General features: G+C 43.5%; 1 protein-coding gene across 2 annotated transcripts in view; it reads right to left on the bottom strand.

Annotated features, from left to right (window-relative positions):
• Window positions 1-270: 270 nt before the first annotated feature.
• Window positions 271-20,358, bottom strand: part of PRRT4 (proline rich transmembrane protein 4) — a 122,310-nt gene continuing 102,222 nt past the window's right edge. For both annotated transcript variants that reach the window (XM_069229380.1, XM_069229381.1), the window contains exon 3: window positions 271-4,790. In XM_069229380.1, coding sequence (XP_069085481.1) covers window positions 2,833-4,790 — 1,958 coding nt within the window. In that variant the 3' untranslated portion in view covers window positions 271-2,832. The remainder of the gene's footprint in view (window positions 4,791-20,358) is intronic.

Below are 20,358 nucleotides of genomic sequence, written 5' to 3'. Positions count from 1 at the left end.
GGTTTCCCCTGCAAAAAAGGTCTTGTTGATAGAGAAAAGGAGACACGTGAAAAGGAGAAAGGGGTAAATGGGGTTTCCCCTGCAAGAAAAAAGTAACCAACCAATACAAATAGCAACAAAATTTGTCAGTTTCACTACTGCAATGTTATTTACATATTTTGTCAGAATGAATTTGTCTTTTGGGGGTTGTTGGGACAAGATGTGTTAGCATGGACATTCATAACATACAACACTCTTCCACATATTTGACATAAGACACATGTTTAAAAAATACTTTAATGTAAGCTTAACTTAGACGTTTCTCTTCCATACACAGTTCTGCTTGGCCAGAAGACATGGAGCACCGATTCAAATGGCAGTTTACGGATTTGGCCACATACATTTAGGCATTTAAATCATCAGTCCAGGGTTGCACCAGAAGAAGAATAAATGGCTGGGGCAAGCAGGAAGGAGAGAATGACACCGGCCTTGGCACATTTATTGTTTTCATGATCCGCTATCAATGCTAGGACAATCACGAGCTCTGAAGGACAGTCATTTGGTGCTCTTAGACTGGCCAGAAATCAATCCGGAATGATGATTTTCATGTGAACACATGTCAGTAAATGTTTGGTCTCTTGTGCTGTACCACAGTGTGTTGTGAAGGATAGTTGTAATCATGAAAACTAATGTTTCTCTCCACACTATTCTTTCAGCAGGTGACTCTTCTGACACCAAGGGGCCTTACAAAAGCTGAATTTCTGACCCCAAATATACCAAGGTGGAAGACATGAATAGTAAAAGAAAGATATTGCAAATATTTTCCAAAAATAAAAATATTAAAGAGCAGAACTTCCCTTGGACCCCTGCACCAAAATATTCATGTCTAAACTTAGCGCTAGTTCCTATAACTTTTCACAGTGTGCTAGAGTCGTACACTGAAGAGAACTTGTTTTTGGATCATTCTTCTTTGCCACTATGCGCGGCATCTCTGTTGTGTGTTGTAACATGTACCATTGGTTCTAGATTACATGCATTTTCTTAGAAATAATGCACACTCTTAGAACCCTTTTTATTTAGCTGAGCCTGGATCTTCTGTATGAATGATCACACAAAGATTTACATGTTTGACCATGAAAAATACATGGTTTATCAAAAGTATCTGTTTGGCACTTATTTCTAGTGGTCACATCATAGACTAGAATTGTATGTTCACCAGAGATCTAGTCTGTTATTGTGGGAAATACATTTATAAAGAACAAATCCAAAACGGAAATTCATTCACGCTCTTTCAGCTATGCCTGACTTAGAAGGTCATCATCAGTTTAGTGTTGTTTTAACATCATGTAATCTTCAATGAAGTCTCAACGATTCCAGCATTAATAGCCATGCACTCCATGATAGACTCTCACTTCTCTCTCTTACCACAGACCCCATTAGAGTTTCTCATTTTTTCTGCCTGTTACTTCAGATACCTTAACTGAGCTCTACACATTACCAGTCATTTCTGACCCACAACAATAGCTTCGTAAAAATTCAATGTAAGAATTTCAGTATGAACAGATAAGCATCCCTCAATGAACATCTTGCAACACTAGTCTTTCTCATTAGTAAATCCACGTTAATGAAGGCTCACCCATTCGCATCCATTTACCGTGCACACTTCAATGGCTTTTGCTCATCCCTAATCCTGGTCTTAACCACTTTGATTGATACTCACCAAATTGCCATTCTGTTCCCATACAGTTCAATAAAGACTTGCTTGATCGCCATTCTTGATCTAATTCACATTAATGGAGGCTCACCAGTTCCACATTATCGGGACACATGCTTCAATCGATTCTCACTATTTCCTTATCTTTGACTTCATACACTTTAATTCTCCACCCCTGGCCGTTTGCTATTTAACATTGCTCAGCCATTCCTGATCACCAGCCACACCTAATTCAATGATGTTTCACCGGTTATTGGCAATGTATGTTTCAAAGGGGTCTCCCCCACCCCACTGCCCCAATACATCATCAATTTCAATGGAGTGCTGCCTGTTCCGCATTATTCGCCATACACTTCCATGGAGCCATGTTAACATCCTCAGCACTCGTGCAGTTCAATAGTGTGAAGCAATTTTCCTCATCATTTGGTCTGCCCCTTTCTCCTCCTTGATGGGGAAAGCCAACAACTCTCCTCATCACCAAGGTCCTGAGTCTCAAAGAGCTTTCCTTGAACATCTGTGACTTACTCCTGAATACAAAGGAGCAAATCACACCAACTCATGGAAAACATTTCTGAATGTGGCTCCAAGTGCACGGTAGGCATGTGAAATTCTTCTATTCCCAACCTGCTCGGTTTGTCACTAGCTCTTCCATTCCACAGAGGAGAGCTCACATACAGCACTATACACAAAATGTAGCTGTGTTACTAAGCCATAGAGATAGGGGTGAGCCTTTGTTCTTTCATAGCACAAGGTTGTTTTTCAATGTCCTGCTTATAAGTGACATGCAACATCTCATTGTATCAGCTCTAAAACAATGGTTTACGTTTCTTAGAGTAGAATACCTTCTGCTTTTTCATTGAGTCTGTCCTTCAACTGGTGCTGATTAACTCCAAAAATATTATGGCACTGATGTATGTTGCATTTTCTGTCCCCGTTATTGCCTGAACATTTTGATATGTTTCTCATGACTTGCATCAGAACACCCTGGAATCCGGCAACAAGAGTATACTGATAATACATGCCGAATGGTATATCTATGGCACATGGGCACTGATGCATGCTTCGGTCATGGCAGTTCTGAAAACGATTCATGGCAGTAACAGTGGCTGGTCATGATGTTTGTACTAAATGGGTTAAATTCACAAGTCAATAGTTTCACTGTTGACACTGAATGTATCAATCTGTCGACACACGTCCATCAACTGCTCTTGGAGGTCCATACTCTGATGACCTAGAATGTCCAAAGAATCTTGGGATGGTGGAGCCAAGGTTCGGTACTGCCTTTGTGCTTGGGAGGAGCGGCTCAGATTGGCCTGCGAGAGGTTCTTGTAGGCTTTGGTATCAAAGCTGAAGGATGAAGTGTGCCCCATCTTCTCTGTACTTGAACACAGCACTAGAGATGAGCCATCTAGAGACAGCTTGTAGAGAGAGCTGGACTGGCTTCCACCACCACCCCGCCATAGTCCTGGTGAAGACAGAGTGGTGTCTTGCCTGCTAGCATGAGCGCCTGTCACCACTGCAGGCAGTACAGTCTCTATTTCCATGCATGAGGAGGTACGGTAGAGGCCGCGGTCTGAAGCTTTCTCCTTGAAGAGGTGGGATTCTGGGAGTGCTGCACTCTTAATGTTTAGAGATAGGGTGCTAGACAGGGCAGGGCCGTGGAAGAGGCTCTTGAGAATTAGTGCTTCACCAAAGAGGGCTTCGTCAATGCTGCGCCGAAGGTTGATGGGTGAAGGGGGCCTGAAGTCCACTGTGGAGTCACTGTCTAGCTGCACGCTAATGAATGACGAGTCCTTTGATCCATAACTGTTCTTAAGGTTCAGGTCAGACACCCCAAAGTCCATGCTCTTGTTGCTGTGGTACATCAAGTCAAGATCCTCCCCACTGCTGAAACGTTTCTGCACCAATGCATAGAGAGGCAAGAATTCTGAATCGCTGCGAGCAATGGTTTCACATATCATCAGTTTCTCATGCTGGGACTCTGCCCAGGCGCAGTTGTTAGGAAGAATGGGAGCCTTCATGTTCACATGACCGGGGGATAGACAAAAGAATTTGGTCCAGCACTGAAACCTTGGGAGCTCCCGAGAGCAGAAAACAGGGTACATACTAACAAGAGCCAATGGGACACACATGCCTACTTCACACAGCCTGATCCCCAGCTGCATGGCCCACCACAGCCAAGGGGTGAATACAAGAGAACCCCCATATCCCAAGGCATAAAGCATGGCATATAATTGAAGCCCTGCATTGAACAGCCCAAATATGGCAGAGAACAAACCAGTCTGTGCAGCTCGGTTCCAATCCTCAGCATCTGCAAAGGGGCACCTTCTAGGGTACTCTGCAGATGGCATGGAGCACTTCAGGTCATACAGCTGCATATTGTCTGGTTTCACCAGGCAGTAGAAGATAAAAAAGGCCAGAGAGAGAACGGCAGCCCAGCCTACAAAGACTCCCCGTGAGATGAAGAGGAGGAAGGGGAATTGGTGAAGAAGATTTACAGCAATGATGGCTCCCATTGAGATGAAGAAGTGCAGGAACACAATGGTGGCCAATGCGCATGGGTGCTGGTATCTGGAATTAGATAGTTGAACTCTGGATCTCATGGACAACAGAAGGAAGACCACACCCAAAGAGGAGGTTAGGCAGGGGAAGGTCACATCATACAATAGTAGGGCTGTGAAAGCAGGTAATCTCTCCTGGTGGCTGTAGGCATCATAAAACATAGAGAAAGCCCGGCTGCCACCAGCAGAGATCAGCAGGAGGTCAAGGACCACAAAGAAACGGCAGCCGAAGGGACAGCGGAATGGGAGGCACAAGAGACTCAGCAGAGAGATGCAAGCTACACCCCCAAACAGGGCCCCTGTCCCATAAATGTGAATCTCCCAGGCCAACCCCCAGTCAGCTATGGCAGAGTTCCAGTCAGAGTGCAGAGTGATGAAGAGGGGCGGTGAGGGCAGAAAGTACGGGCTAGCATCTGTTGTGATCTCCGTGGTGCTCTCTGTTGTGAAAGGGCTGCAGTCTTCAGCTTTTTCTGGGTCACACGAGGACCCTGTGGATGCTGCAGTGGAAGGAGTACCATCACCCGTTTCTTCTGGAGCTAGAAAGGAAAGCAGAAATGTATGTTAATCAAGATTATGACACATGCTGAACAAAAAGACACAGTTGCACTTTTGCTAGTTTGTACATCTCAAGGGGTACCTGGTTGGAAACCGGCTTAAAGGGTAATAACGATTCCAGGGTAAGCTTGAGAGGGAAGCTTTTATAACCATTTTCTCCAAGTTCTCAATACAGCACCTGGTGCTTTCCGCTTCTATAGACTTCCTCATAACACTTATCTGTGCAACAAAATGTCTCCCTCGCATTCTCTTCCCATCTCTTTTGCTAAGGTTCAGTTTTCTTCCACTCTCCTGCAATATCCTGGACCTTGCCTTTCCATAATGGGGATTCTGACCATGGCACTGGACTAGTTAACCAAAAGGGTGAATACATTATATACAATTTGCCCCAATCAGGAGTGTTCCTTGCATTCCCGGTGTGTCACTAACTCTGTGCACACCCATTTATTGATGGCAACATGCTGACGCTAATCTAGTCACTTGCCCACACCCTCTAAACTACTCCTGCCTCCAACCATTCAAGAAGGTGCTAGATACATTTCGGGCGAGTCTTTACTTTCATGACTAAAATGTCTGGCCTGGGTTTAGTCATATAGAAGTTATTTTACCCACAGGCTGGAGAGGTCAAATTGAGGGTCACCATGCCGATCTCTGACATCGAATTGCATTTAGTAGTGTGTCACTCTTTCCAGGTGTCAAAAAACATGATTTCCTTTTAATCAGGAGGAGACGGGTATTATAGACATTGTTTCCCAGAAGCCATTTACAGAATACAATATAATATTCTAATAATAACATTTTGTAAATGTAGGGCTCTACGGGCCCTTCAGTCAACACTGTCTTCTTTATGTGTTTGCATTGCTGCAGTAGCTGGGGCATACTAGGGCAGGAAGCAGACTTACATTCACTTAGAAGCACTTGCTTTGTCATGCACTACTTTCATTGCGATGCATACATGACACAGTGCTGGTTAGTCTAAGCCTGGTGTAGTGATTGTTTTATGGAAATTGCTACTTCAGGCTGGGTGAATCAGAAATCACTGGTACCCAACAACAGGAACTAGAGAAAATCTCCAATTCAGTTTTTTGATTTTGGCGATTAGATAGAGGAGAATAATTACAGGCGGCAAGATACTGCTCTTCCTCAGTTTTCCCTGCCCACCTTTATTTCCCTCTTGCTGGACAACACTCAGCCACTGCTGCCGTGTGGAGATCTGCTGATTACTAACAACCTCGAATTCCAACCCCCGCAGCACGTTTTAGAAAAGACTAATTTGAGTCCAATGTAGTTTTAACTGTCAATTTCATTATTTATTTATTTCAGCAGCCAAATTCTGCAAACTATTGTTAGTTAAAAAAAGTACAAGCACCTACACTAAGTTCAAACTAAAAATGTATTTGAATATTTAACTGTATTCCTCCACGATTTGAAGTAGATGACCAGGCATGAAGTATACTGGCAGTGGCCGGTAAGGGTGGTGAACATGGGAAGAGGAAATAGGGGGACATGAGATTGGGGTCAGGAAACCATCATTATTTTTGGTGTACCGATGGACAATAATTGGAGCCATGGGAAGGGGCGTATCATTACTCATGCTGCAGAGTAGGGAATTGAGTGCAGGTTGCTATTTACATCCTCCAATCAGTACACACCAAATGGGCAGTGGAGGATGGGGCAGTAGAGATAGCAACTGCATGTTTGGCTTTCTCCCCGAGCAGCATTCAGTATTGACGTTCATTATGTATTGCAGAACCCCTTAATAATGCTGTGTAGATGGGATTAGTTTATTATGCATGATTAATAATAACCTTTGCATATATACAACATTATGCATGTCCATAAATATAAAATAGATGAAAAGTTAAAAATATAATAAAGCCCTAGTTGCAAACCATGAGGGCATTGGCATAAGAAGTGCAAGGTACAGGCGGCGAACGAAGTGCGTTGGTTAAATGTGCAAAACAAGCCAAATAGATGCGTCATGCTGGTCGTAGCAGCTACTCAGTATAGGTATCTTGGGTTAAGGTTCAAGGATAGTTAAATCTACAAAGTGATTGGGGTGGTTAATATATGAAGAGAGTGCCTCAGGTAATACTGTGTATGTTTTACTAAGTGTGGTTGGCATCCCTGCATCCTGTCCCTGTGTCTGCCTGTGCCTTCTTCCCCTATTCCCTGTACCTCCTGGCCCCTACACTCTGAGGCCCTTTGCCCCTTGCAACTCCTTGCCTTTTGTGTCCAGGAACAGCTTAAGGATTGTCGGGCAGGTGGCCAAACATTTATAGGGGCCCCTATTTGAAACATCATTGAATGTATTATTCATTTTCAATTCTTTCGCACCATCAGACCATTTTACTAGCTTGGCCATCTTAAGGCAAAAACATATTTTGTGAACCCCTATTTGGGAAATTTCGACTTAATAAGTGGTACAAAGTACAACATTCCATGATGCAACATGCCACAAAGATTACTTGATAAGGAAGAAGGACTGCATTTTGCAAGAACAACCATCACAGTTCATTAAACATACGAGACAGGCTTGAACGTCAATGAACTTATAAACACATAAAGGTATTAAGATTTTTTTTTTTAATGTTTGTTCAAGAATGATGTGCTGCATCGTAGAATTGTAAGGAATATTTTATGCTAGCTGTACAAATTTCTTTAAACATCTCTATACTTGTTAGGTCTTGCTTAGGCAGCGCATGCACAGTCTCTTCGAGACATGCTGTATCTACTCTATGGGCTTTTGACATGCCCATCACCTCTCACTGGTTCCTTCGTGTGCCTTTCAAAATGTCTTTCTTTTGTGTGGTGAATCATTCACATTTCTCCCTCCTATGGGTGTGTTGCGCCCGTCCACGGAGACTGACCCTATTACTTGAAAGCTTCCACTCCTGGCCAGTAATATCAGTTTGAAAGCACTATTTTTATCTTTTGCCTCCGCTCGTGTTTCTTCCACCTGGCTTGTGTGTTTGTAGACTTTTCAGGTTTCTTTATTTTTTGCAGACTGAATCACAGTCCTCTCTCCCCACTGTCATCAAATACCCCAAATAATCGCCGCCACCATCATCATCCCCCACTAGAGATTTATCTTCTTGGCTGCTTTGGCCTGCGTGTCGTCCTGTGGTTTCCTGTTGCCCTTCATGTTGGTGTCCTTGGGCGGTGAGGGGCAGGGAGAGTGTCTCATCATGAGCCACCACTGGTGCACGCTTGAGGACCTTCGTACTAGTACCGCTGGGGTCAGAGGTCGCCCTGCTGCTTGCTGTACAAAAACACACTGCACTAGTACCATTGGCACTTGCCCCCACCTCTTGCTGTACATAAAGTGCATCACCCTCCCTCGTACTCATGGCACCTCTTTCCGACTACCGCCGCTCCTGCTTTCCAGCTGGGATTTCTTTGGAACAAAAACAAACTGCGCTAGTTTATGGGTATTGTAGTCACGCACTCATTGAATAGACTGCACATGTAGGCGGAGCCATGTTTTCAACCATAGCCATTTCAAAGTCACATGTTAAGTTAATGGCTGTGGGAATTACTAGGTGATTTAATTCTTTCTTTTCCAACCCCTCCACAAATGGTCGCCAGCTGATCCTCATTATGTCAGTTTCCGTTCCGATACTTTGCAAGATGATGCCATGTTTTAGTCATGTGTAGTCCCATTTTTATGTCAGTGAAAATGCACGGTGGAACCACTACTCCCAGCATGCTCCAAGGAAGTAGTCCTGTTGCATGGTGAAAGTAATAGTATGCTTCCCTTCCTCTGCCCATACGGCCAATAGGGCAGCACTCATTTCCCAACATGCACAGAGGTTGTTGACAGAGCATCGCAGAACTCAGGCTTTGAGGGGAAAGGTGCTCCAAAGGAGAGAGGTGAGGAGACAACTATGTGTCGGAAGATGGGCTTCACAAAGTCAAGCTAGACGTGTCTGGGAATGGAAGAGATAGCTTGTGGACAGTTAAGAGGAAGGAGAGATGAATTTAGGAAAGAGTTAAAGAATCACCTTTTGAAAAAAACACTGTATTATAGCTGAGTAAATGGTCCACCTCCCCTCTCAGAACCCAGCACCCAAGTCCTAAATTCATTTATCTGATTCTAGCGCTGGGCTAGACCTTACACAGTGCTCCAGTGCACTCATTGTAAGTATATGTACATCCAAAACTGCTCTCTCATGTCTCAGCTTGGTAAAAACAGTCCATTCCCATTTAAAGTGAGGAGATTGCTAGGTTCGGGATGCCACTTCTGCATTATCACATCTAGTGATTTCACTCACACATCAATATTGCACATTGCTTATGTTAATTTACCCAATTACTTTTTAGGACTTTTCCCTGAAGGAACCTACTATATTCTGGAGGGGTTAGCCTGCATGACAGTTAAAGAACAAAGGCGCAAGTTAGTAGCGACATCTGGTATATCCAGGTTTTAAGGAAGCCTTCTTCACTATTTAGCTAAATGTTTCTCAGCACTTCCAGTTCTGCCTGGTTTTAAGCGCCTTTTAGTATTGATTCCTCAGCTCTGCCAATGTTTGTCTTGCTTCTTGACAACCCTGATTTCGGTTTTGAACTTACTGCTTACATTTCTTGTCTGTTTCTCAGGACTCCAGATTCTCTGCGAAACCACCACATCTCCACTGGTATCGCCAGGGCGGTAGGACAGCCAGTCAGGAGGACAGCACCTCTGGGATGGCGATCCTCTGAAGACTGCCAGCGGTATTACAAGTCACCTTTCTGCCAGGGTTTCCGCGGCGGTAGCATCTCTACGAAAACCCTGGCAGAAAGGCTGCTAGCAGCAGAAAATTCCTTTCCTGTCACCAGCAGACGACTCCTCCAACCCCACCCCTTCGATTCCATGACCACCCACACCCCTCCCTGCACACACACCTACCCACACGCACCCTGCATACACGCATTCACCAACACTTACATACACACATTCACCAACACGCATACATACACACATTTACCAACTTACATACTCATTCACCAACAGGCATACATACACGCATTCACCAACACTGACATACACCCATACTTACATGCATTCACCAACACACATACATACATGCGTTCATAAACACACATATATACACGCCTTCACCAACACTGACATACATGCATTCACCAACACGCATGCATACACTCATTCACCAACATGCATGCATACACTCTCACTCACACCAACAGACACGGATTCACACAAACATACTAACACATACACACCAACACACATGCATACACTCATTCATTTGCACCAACAGACACGCATTCACACAAATATACCGACAGGCATGCATACAGTCATTCACTCACACCAACAGATATGCATTCACAAACATGCCAACATGCACTCATTTCAACAATCATGCACGCATTCACACCTGCATTCAAACACGCAGACATACACCCACTCACACACAACACCCCTCACCCTTCCATCCCCCTACCCTGTCAGACGATCGATTTACCTCATTGGCAAAGAGGTTGTCTGCCAGGGAATGGGACCGTTCCACCACCGGCAGCACCCCACCATCAGGACACCGCTATGCTGTATTACTGCTTGTAATACGGCAGGCGGTGTCCTTTTGGCGTGACGGTGACAGCGGTGGAAGCGCCTCTGCTGATGGATTTCCACCAAAATAGTGGTGATAATCCTTCAGTAGTCGTAATATGGTGGCCTTCTGGCACCCGCGGCTTCAGCAGTCTTAGGAAAAGACTGCCGAAGTCGTAATGAGGACCTCAGTCTTGCTACACCAAAGCAATGTCTTGGGTTATACAAACACAGGCTCAGGCTTCATGCAGGAAAGCTACCTCTAAAGTTGCACAAATGTTTTCCAGGTTCAAGTAGCAAATCCTTGAATTTCACGGATTTTTCGAAACTCAAGCTTCCTGAGCTATCGCCATTGTTTACAGATTGTACAAGCACAGAGCTCGTACAGCAAGCCTACTGCATGTTATACATGTCTGACAAACTCAGGCTTTGGACAGAAACTCTATCTAAAGGTTACGATTAGTTTAAGATTGTTAAGATCTCCTGTCTGATTCCTAACCACTGATGTTTGGGCTCAGGCACCAGGATGGTGCTTATTTTGAGACTGCAAGACATTTGTGCCCAGCTATATCTTTGCTGTACGGAGATTGAGCCGGAGAGATCTGTGTAACAAGAGAAGATGAAACCGTACTTTAACATGAGAGTTACCTTTGATGACAAAGACGTGAGCCTACAAGATCTGGGTAAACCAAGGATTTTTGCTTTCTAATGCTTGTGCTTATAAGGTCAATATAACATAACGTAGCCCTGTGGTTAGAGGCCTGACTCTGTAAGATCTACATAAACTAAGCAATGCTGCTACTGTTAAATGTTTAAGGACGAAAGGTAGTTGTAAGCTATGGGTTACACATCTTTCAGGAGTGTTCTTCATTGGGTCATGCAAATGCCAATGACTATGGTTTCTGGCAGAAAATGCTATCTTTGTTGTAGTGCTAATAAAATATCTAGTCAGCTGGGAGATACACGCTCTCACTTATATGCAGCACACTGAAGACTGGATTGTGGCACAATATTGCAGGTGTTAAACCTTTAAAGTCAACAAAAATGTTTCACAATGCAAATGATCCATTTTTGTTAAAGAAAAAATCAACAAAACATAATTGAAAGAAAAGTAAGATTGGTGGCAAAACAATTTCAAGTAGTTTTTATAAGAGGTACGTACATCTAGCTTAAGATCTAGCGACAATAGAGAGGATTCCAGACTCTACCCTTTTATGAAGGATATACACAAAAGCAGCAGTGTGAGCTTCCCTGTAAAAAGGGAAAGGAAACAGCGCAGCAACAGCAGAGCAAACGCCTTATGCACAACCAATACATCAGTATTGCAAGTGTCACTCAAAAAACAGAACATGGAGTGATAGTGTGAGCTTCTTTTAGACACAGAAGTTCATAACAAGTGCAAGCTTCTCTGAGATACAGAAGTGCTGAAGGGGAAGGAGTATCAAGTTTGCAATGTCCCATCACACACAACACACCAGTGACGGCAGCAGCACTGCAATCGTCCCTCACACACAAGATTCATTCAAGGTTCAAGCATCCCTACAACAGAACAGGCAGCAGCAGCTGCAACATTACCCAGACAAGGTACAGTACAGGCAGCAGCACTACAAACTAGCTTCACATACTGAGCTGGTTCTACACAAGGACAGCCACCAACCAAGCTTCCTGCACACAAAGTAACAGAGTCAAAACCTATGGTCAGGGCCACTGGAATTATGCGATTGCGAGGCTGCAGCGATTTTCACATAATTGTAAATTTTCCTCATTTGACACATAATCCATCATCTGCTGCATAATCTGAAAAGGTCGGGTGACCTTTCTGTATTTTATTTTATTGCTAGATTTGGGCGAAAAGCTAGTACTAATGAGGTGCAACTAATGTTCAAACAATATTACCATATTTCAAAATGCAAAATAATAAAAAGGACAAAATAATGAAGTAATACTATCACAAAATGTGCCGCATTATTGGCCTTTTCTTGCTGCATAATTTACTCAACCCTGCCGCATAATTTGACCCTCCCTGGCTGCATAGTTTCAATGGCCCTGCCTATGTTTTACACTTGCAAGACAAATGCAGAGTCTGCACCTTAGTTAAAGTGTTTATGTTGTTTCCCTGTTAGAACATTATATTGAAAGATTGAATTTATTGACAGGCCTGTAACCAGGCCCTTTCAGGGTGTGGCGCGGTAAACACTGGTCAGGCCCCACTGAGCCGAAAGCCTATGAATGTCTCTGGGATATGGGAGTCCCAGGCGCCCCTCACCATAACCTACACAGGGCCCATTTTCCTGTGTTATGCCACTGCTTGCTGTCAGCCAGAATGTGTTAAGGAATAGGTTGTGACAGAGAAACCATGACATTTGTATACAAAAACAAAACATATGTTCCACGTTGTGGTTCATATTTTAAATGCATTTACATCTAATTTTCACAAAACAGGTACCGGTATACAGTGCAGGCACATGATTTTTCAAAACCTTGATGGAGCCTCAGCTCACTAGTGTCATCATAAAAACTCCCTGTGGCCCCTTACCATTACTCAGAAGTGAGATATCGTTTGGATCTAAATAAAACTTTTAATAGATGTTGCACAGGGTTAAAAACATGGGTAAAACTTCTCTCAGCAAAATTTCTGTCGCGGACTCCCACATATCAGCCAGCCCTCTTACTAACAATAAATGAAAAGAAATGGTATCTTAAACAATCCATGTGTAATCAGCATTTCACGTTTTTGGGGCATGACTGTTGTAATAGGCCTCAAGAAAACAAAAGAAGGCCTACTCTGGTCAACACATGACTAAGAAGGGAAACGGTAAGAAGTGTACATTGTACGAGAGAAATACAGGCCTCAATAGGGGTACAATGTTAGACTGGAGTGCAAGGAGAGGAAGGAGAATGAAGGAAGAGACCAGGTGCAGGGCAAAGCAGTTAAAGCCGGACTTCGCATACCACAGATAATTTAGAAGGACAAATGCACAGGGGAGAGTCTGAGCCACTTTCTGATACCAGGGTTAGGAGAAGGGGTAAATCATGACAGGCCTGAAAGGGAGTCACAGCACTAGATGTTTGTGTTCGAAGGCTGGCAGGGAGTGGGAGACAGACCGTAAAACTTCAAAGCCTGGTGGACATGTAGGGAGGACATATTGATAGAGTTCAGAGGGTAAGATCGAAGGACACTGTGCACGTTAGATGTATACATATATTGTATATGTTACAGCTGCATTTTTGTAACAAGCAGTCAGATGTTTATTGAAGAATTATTGCCTTTGTTAATTGTAAGTACTATGAAGGAAGTGGAACTTAATCATCGACTAAGACCATAAAAGATGTTGTTTGTAAGAGCTGAATTGAGTGTGGTTTCAGTTACAGGACTTGGCTGTACTCCCGGCCGTATTGCTCATAAATATACTTAATTTTGATCAGATTCGTGTCACTTTGTTATTTCTGAGAATTTAACTACATTTGGCGAGCCAGAGCCAGGAGTCCTCCATCTTCTCAATTCCCTGTACCGCGGCTGAAGGAAACACCGCCTGCAACGCTTCAATAGAACACTGTGTGCAAATCAGGTGAGCAATACACCTGCCTATTCGAGTGGATGGTTGGGGTACCAGAGACTGCTATCCTAAAGGGTGAGGAGAGGTTGGGCTTGGAACTATAATATTTAAAGTGCATGATTCTGTGGCAATCATCGTATAGGGGAATTAGTGCATGCAGGATTTGTGTGTTTTTTTTAAATATAATGTTGATGTAGAAATGAAATGTGATTTCCCGGCCAGGCCGGAAGACTAGCTAGTGGGAATTTCCTTTTGTGATAGAAAGGTGATAATGAGTGTTAGTGGATTACACAGGAGGCAGCTCCTGGAAGACATAGTATGTGGTAGTGTATTACCCAGGAGGTAGCTCCTGGAAGACATAGTATGTGGTAGTGGATTACCCAGGAGGCAGCTCCTGGAAGAAATAGGTTTATATTAGTGGATTACCCAGGAGGCACCTCCTGGAAGACATACTGTGTGTGGAGGATTACCCAGGAGACAGCTCCTGGAAGACATATGTTTATGCTAGAAGATTACCTAGGAGACAACTCCTGGAAGAAACATATAGATACTAGTACAATACCTAGGAGGCAGCTCCTGGAAGAAATAGATAGGTATTAGGGGATTACCCAGGAAACAGTTCCTGGAAGGGGCAGATCGTGTCCATCAGGTATCCCGGTTACATCCAAAGGGTTAGGATAAATAAAGTGGGGTGAATCAAGTAACGTATAAAGTCTGACGTGACAGGAGACGGTCACTTTACCGGCGCCGAAAGGCCTCACTCTGGAAAAAGTCAGATAGCTGGTTCGCTGATTCCTCGATTTAGAATATCAGGAAGGCGTCTTTAAGGGGGAGCAATCAAGGCTGAGGCATCAGTGAGGAGTCTGACGTTTAGGTAAGGGGACGACCGAATGGTCGGGGACAATTGACCGTACCCTGAGCACAGTCAAACCCTTGGTTGCAAACCTAAAAAAGCGCAAATAGAAATGAATAAGTATTTGATGTAAATAATGAGCAGTAAGAATGATAAAAATTGTGGGTTTTTTTTCATACTCATAGCAGGCAAATTATAAAAAAATGCAAGAACTCTTGCCAACAATGATAAAATATGAAATAAGTGAGGAAGAGAGAGTGCAAGATATTTTTGATATCCCAATAGAAAAACCTGAAGCGTCCTGGAAGTGGGAAGATACTAGCGCAAATAAAACCAGAGAATTAAAGATAGATAATATCAAGATTAGTGGAAATAACTAAAAGGTCATATGAGTGAGAGTGATAATTCAGACACCCTTGACCTAGTTCTAAAATTTGAATGGGCTCATGACCAACCCCCATGTCTGTGTGACACTCCTCGGTTCCACATAACGCGGGAATCCATTGTATTAGAAGCCCCTCTTGGTGCATTTTTTACATACATGTATAATTCTGGGGTTTTAAATGATGGAAGGGACGCCACGTCCCCAGACATCACTACTAATAATTTTCATTCATGATAATGGTATAACACATATTGCATCAGGTAACAATCCAGTTCGCCCCCCTATAAATGTACCCGACATTGACATAGAAGAAGTGCTACACAGGTTAGCGATTAGTATAGCTGATGTTCACCAGTACGGCTTTACGATAATGTATGTCAAGTCAGGTAACACTCCATGAGAACACCTCATCGTCAAGTACACTGCTATAGGTTAGTGACATTGTTAAGGAGATACATATACATAGTAGTGAGGGAAATGAAGAGCAGAGAGGGGACATAAAGAGTAGATAGCAATAAAGAGTATATAGATATTTAGGAAGCGTATGTCCTGTGGAAAAAATGGATGCTCCCCGGAACATATGATACAAACTTTCCCGTCAGAAAAAAAGAAAATACAGAAATATTGTAAGCAATGGTATAGAGATACTAAAGACCATGCTCAGTCATGGCCAAAAGAAGGGACATTTGATGAAGACATAGTTGAACATACATTGACTTATATTAAACCTAAATATCAGAAGACAAAGAGAAAGAAGAGGGAAGCCATTCTGTCACTATGGCGGGTATTCTGTGATACGAAGACAAATGCAAAAGCGACAGTATTAGAAATGACATCAACACAAGCACAAGAGACACCCCCAGAAGGGGTTCCAGAGGGGCCCCCACCGTATGGTCTCTACCCTATTCTGCCAGCGTCAGGATATCAGGATCCAGTACGAGTTGAACCTGAGGAGGGTGAGACAAATGTGAAGGAGGCGGGGGAATGCCTGGTTTCGTCCCGACAGCTCCTCGGGCAGGGCATGAACCGATAAGAAGAGAAGGAGCAATACCTAGGTTGCAGTACACCAGAGAACGGGCAGAAAGATTTGAGTACTTTGACCCTCTTTGAGGGCAATGGAATACTAGGCAGGTTGTTCTCAAGTTGGGAGACACGTCTGTGAAAACACAGAGAAGCAGCAGGGTAGTGGATGCTAGATGAAAGGAATTGAAAAGAACAAGTAGAAAGATCACTATATGACAAATACCTAGAAGAGACATGAAGGGGAGAAGGGAAGAAGGGGCTGAAGCAGCAGATGAGGATTGGGACGAAGAGTCTGATATGAATGAGGGTGCAGCAGGAAAAGAAAGAATCCTGTATAACTTTCGACCGCACCCTATACGAAGGCTACAATTTATAGCGCGAGACCCAGGAGCGACAAAGAGAAAGTAAATTAGAAAAACAACCAAATTGAGTCTGACACCCATAGAGGTGATAGAAAAGGAAGAGGGTAGGTATTATTGCCAACCCTTTACAGATGAACTGGCAGAATGGACTGAAAAAGATGGAAGAAAATCATGGCCCGACAGGGGTCTTTCCAACCCTATGATCTAGCTACAGCAGAAGAGTGTATACGGCAGGGACAGGGTGCCCCGGGTTGGGATTATCCATACATACAAGAGTGTCTTGCAGTTTGGGAGATGTATGCCAAAGATAAAGAGTAACAGACCAGACCTGAGGTTAAGTATCAAGTTAACAGGTCCACTGCTTATCACTCAAATGCCCCTCACTTTTAAGAGAGGGCAAGCACCAACATATGTGCCCTGGCCACAGATAGACAAAGAGAACTTAAAGAGAGCACTATCCCCACTGTCTGAAGGTGCAGGAAAATGGATAGGGTGTTTTGAAAAACACACTGCTGAAGTGAACCTCGCTCTGAGTGACGTTAAGAGTTTGCTGAGTTCTCTAGCAGGAGATGAGGTAAATACCATATTTGCAAGTGCAGGACTTCCTCAAGTCACATTGACAAATACGCAGTTTGAGGGATCTTCCTTTAACAATGTCCACCAGCATGTTTGGGATGTGCTTCGGCGGACACATCCAGACATACCAGATATTGGAACTCTTATGGCAGAAAGTATTAAGCCGACTGAGGATATTGCAGAGCTCATTATGAGAATGAAAGAATGATGGATACAGGTAGGATGTAATTGGGAAAATACAGGAGGAATTGCACTTCTATTTTACAATGTGCTAAAGAGAGGTCTTCCCACCGAAATACAGTCAAATTTAGATGGGGTAGTGGGAATTGAGGCTAAACCATGGCCAGAAATACAGGCTCACCTAATATATTATTTTAAATGAAAACAAGAAAAGGATAAAGAGAGAACAGAGGAGGTAGAGAGAGCTACAGCTAAGTTGGTGCAAGAGAACCTTAAGAAACTGAGCACGGAAGGAGCACTTGGGACAGCACCATCAGCAACTGTCCCAATACCAGTGCAGGGACATACATGAGGAGGGCAGATAGCAAAGTGATATGGGGAGAAGACAAGGAGGTCCATCAGGAGAACAAGGAGCAATGCAGGGGAGAAGACCAGGAGGAAATGGAGGGAGTCAGCAATGTTATTATTTCTGTAGGATGGGTCATTCCGTAAGGGAATGCATAACTAATAGAAATGACGAACTAATGCAGGGGTGGCCCACCTCGCAAAGACAGGCAGCAAAGCCACCGCAAATGCAGTGGGGACCACAACAATATGTAAGACAAGAGTACCCCCCAAATTCCTCATGCTCAGTGGGTGGCACCACAGGGGCCACCCCTGCAAAATGGGCCCCAAGGTGGTAGCTACATCACAGGCGGACAAGCGCAGGTTCAAGTAGGAGGTGTATTGGTGCAAGGAGGCAATCCCTTTTACGGACCGCCCCAAGTATCCAGTGGGGTACTGATACCTAACTATGCCCAATGACAAAGCCCACAGGTAATAACTTTGTGTCCAATACTATCGATAACTCACAGATCAGAAGAGGAACACACTGTGACGGTAGCCATAGAATGTCGGCCCTATCAATTTTTAATCAACACTGGGGCTTCCAAATCTTGCATAAATGAAGGAACACTACCACTTTTGTGCAATTCAACGCATAGACAAGGGTTCTCTGGGGCTGTCGGACGGGTTCCTTTCACTAATCCAGTAAATTTGACTGTGGGTGATGCCAAATTGACAGGACATTGCTATATTCCCCAGAGTCACCCGTCAACCTTCTTGGGAGAGTTCTGAGCAAATTGAATATGACTATCTCGTTCCTGGAGGATGGATCGATGGTATGTTATACACCTGGTGTCACGCCAGGCAGGATATTGTCCCTCATAGCTGGGGCTACCAAATCTTGCATAAATGAAGGAACACTACCACTTTTGTGCAATTCAATGCATAGACAAGGGTTCTCTGGGGCTGTCGGACGGGTTCCTTTCACTAATCCAGTAAATTTGACTGTGGGTGATGCCAAATTGACAGGACATTGCTATATTCCCCATAGTCACCCGTCAACCTTCTTGGGAGAGTTCTTATGAGCAAATTGAATATGACTATCTCGTTCCTGGAGGATGGATCGATGGTATGTTATACACCTGGTGTCACGCCAGGCAGGATATTGTCCCTTATAGCTCATGAAGAATCAAGGCAACAGGTCAGAGTGGTACCAGTGGGTACAGAGACTTTTTTGTGGGGCATATACGCTCTGATAGCGCACACACCAGCACTGAAGGGGAAAACAGTGCAGTTACCGAAATAAGTATTGTTAGACCATGCAAACCTATGGACGCAATGTCAGAGCGAGAGATGATACTGGATATGTCAGTTTTTTAAAATAAGACCAACATATGCGGTGCTTATCACATTTGACAAAAAACGGGTAATGTGGGCATCAATAGTGTTCACTGACCTTGAGGTCAAATTAAGGGATATTTCAGATGAGAAACTGTTTGGTGAACACCCTTTGATTGAAACATTAGTGCTTGAGATGGATATTTCCATTAGAATACAGTTGCAATACAGGACAGTGCCAAAACATGCACAAGGCACTACAATAAGAGAGAGAGATTTGGCAAAAGTACCGGGAGTACTGTGGACGAAAGGGTCATATGATGCGGGACTGATTAAAGAAGCTGAGCCTGTGAGAATTACATTCAAACCTGGAGCCATATTGCCCAGGATACGTCTGTACCCCTTGTCTAAAAAGCGGAAGAAGGTATTTTACCTACAATTCAGGCGTTACTTGAGCAAGGAGAGATATATGAGAGATCGACACCATGTCACACCATTGTGATTTTCCGAATAAAAAAGGCAAAGGGAGGAACTTGGAGAATGATTCAAGATTTGCGCTCTATGAACGATAGTCATTCCAGAGTTTCCAGTGGTACCTGATCCATCAGTTATTGACAAATATTCCCAAAGATGCTTCTTTCTTCTCTGAAATTGATTTGAAGAATACATTCTTCAGCATTCCATTACATTCAGACAGACAATATTTCACCGGATTCGTATTTAAAGATACGCAATATTGCTACAGGAGGCTCCCACAAGGTTTTCTCGAGTCTCCGAGCATTTTTAATCTGACAGTTAAAAAAGACTTAGCGAACATTCAATGTAAGAGTACGCTTTTACAATATGTAGACAACATTCTGGTTTGTGGGCAACTGAAGACATATGTAGAGAAGACACCATTGGCCTCCTCTGCAAACATGTAGACAAAGGATACAAAGTTGACAAAAATAAATTACAATATATGCAAACAGAGGTCCATTATTTGGGACAATTGATATCTAAAGAAGGGAGGAAAGTGACACCTGACAGACTAGAAAGTATTAGAAACATACCTAAGCCCAATACTACCAAACAGATGCAGCAATTCTTAGGACTCTGTAATTACATGAGGCAGTGGGTATTTGATTATTCTATGTTGACAGCACCACTTCTCACTGCATTAAAGGAGTCTGCAAATAAAATACATTGGAAAGATGAAGGAGAGAAAGCTTTCCTGGAGCTAAAGAAAGCATTCACAAATGCTACAGTGTTAGGTACACCTGATTATAATAAACAATTCTACTTCTTATGTCATTGCAATGGAATGACGATGATGGCAGTACTGATTCAAAAGACGTGTATGGCAAATAAGCCAATCGCCTTCTACAGTGGGCTGCTAGATTCTGTCATGAATGGTCACT

The sequence above is a fragment of the Pleurodeles waltl genome, chromosome 4_1 (assembly GCF_031143425.1).
Source record: "Pleurodeles waltl isolate 20211129_DDA chromosome 4_1, aPleWal1.hap1.20221129, whole genome shotgun sequence".
Lineage (NCBI taxonomy): Eukaryota > Metazoa > Chordata > Amphibia > Caudata > Salamandridae > Pleurodeles > Pleurodeles waltl.
Note: the sequence above shows the minus strand (reverse complement) of the source record. Positions and strands in the feature narration are given on the sequence as shown.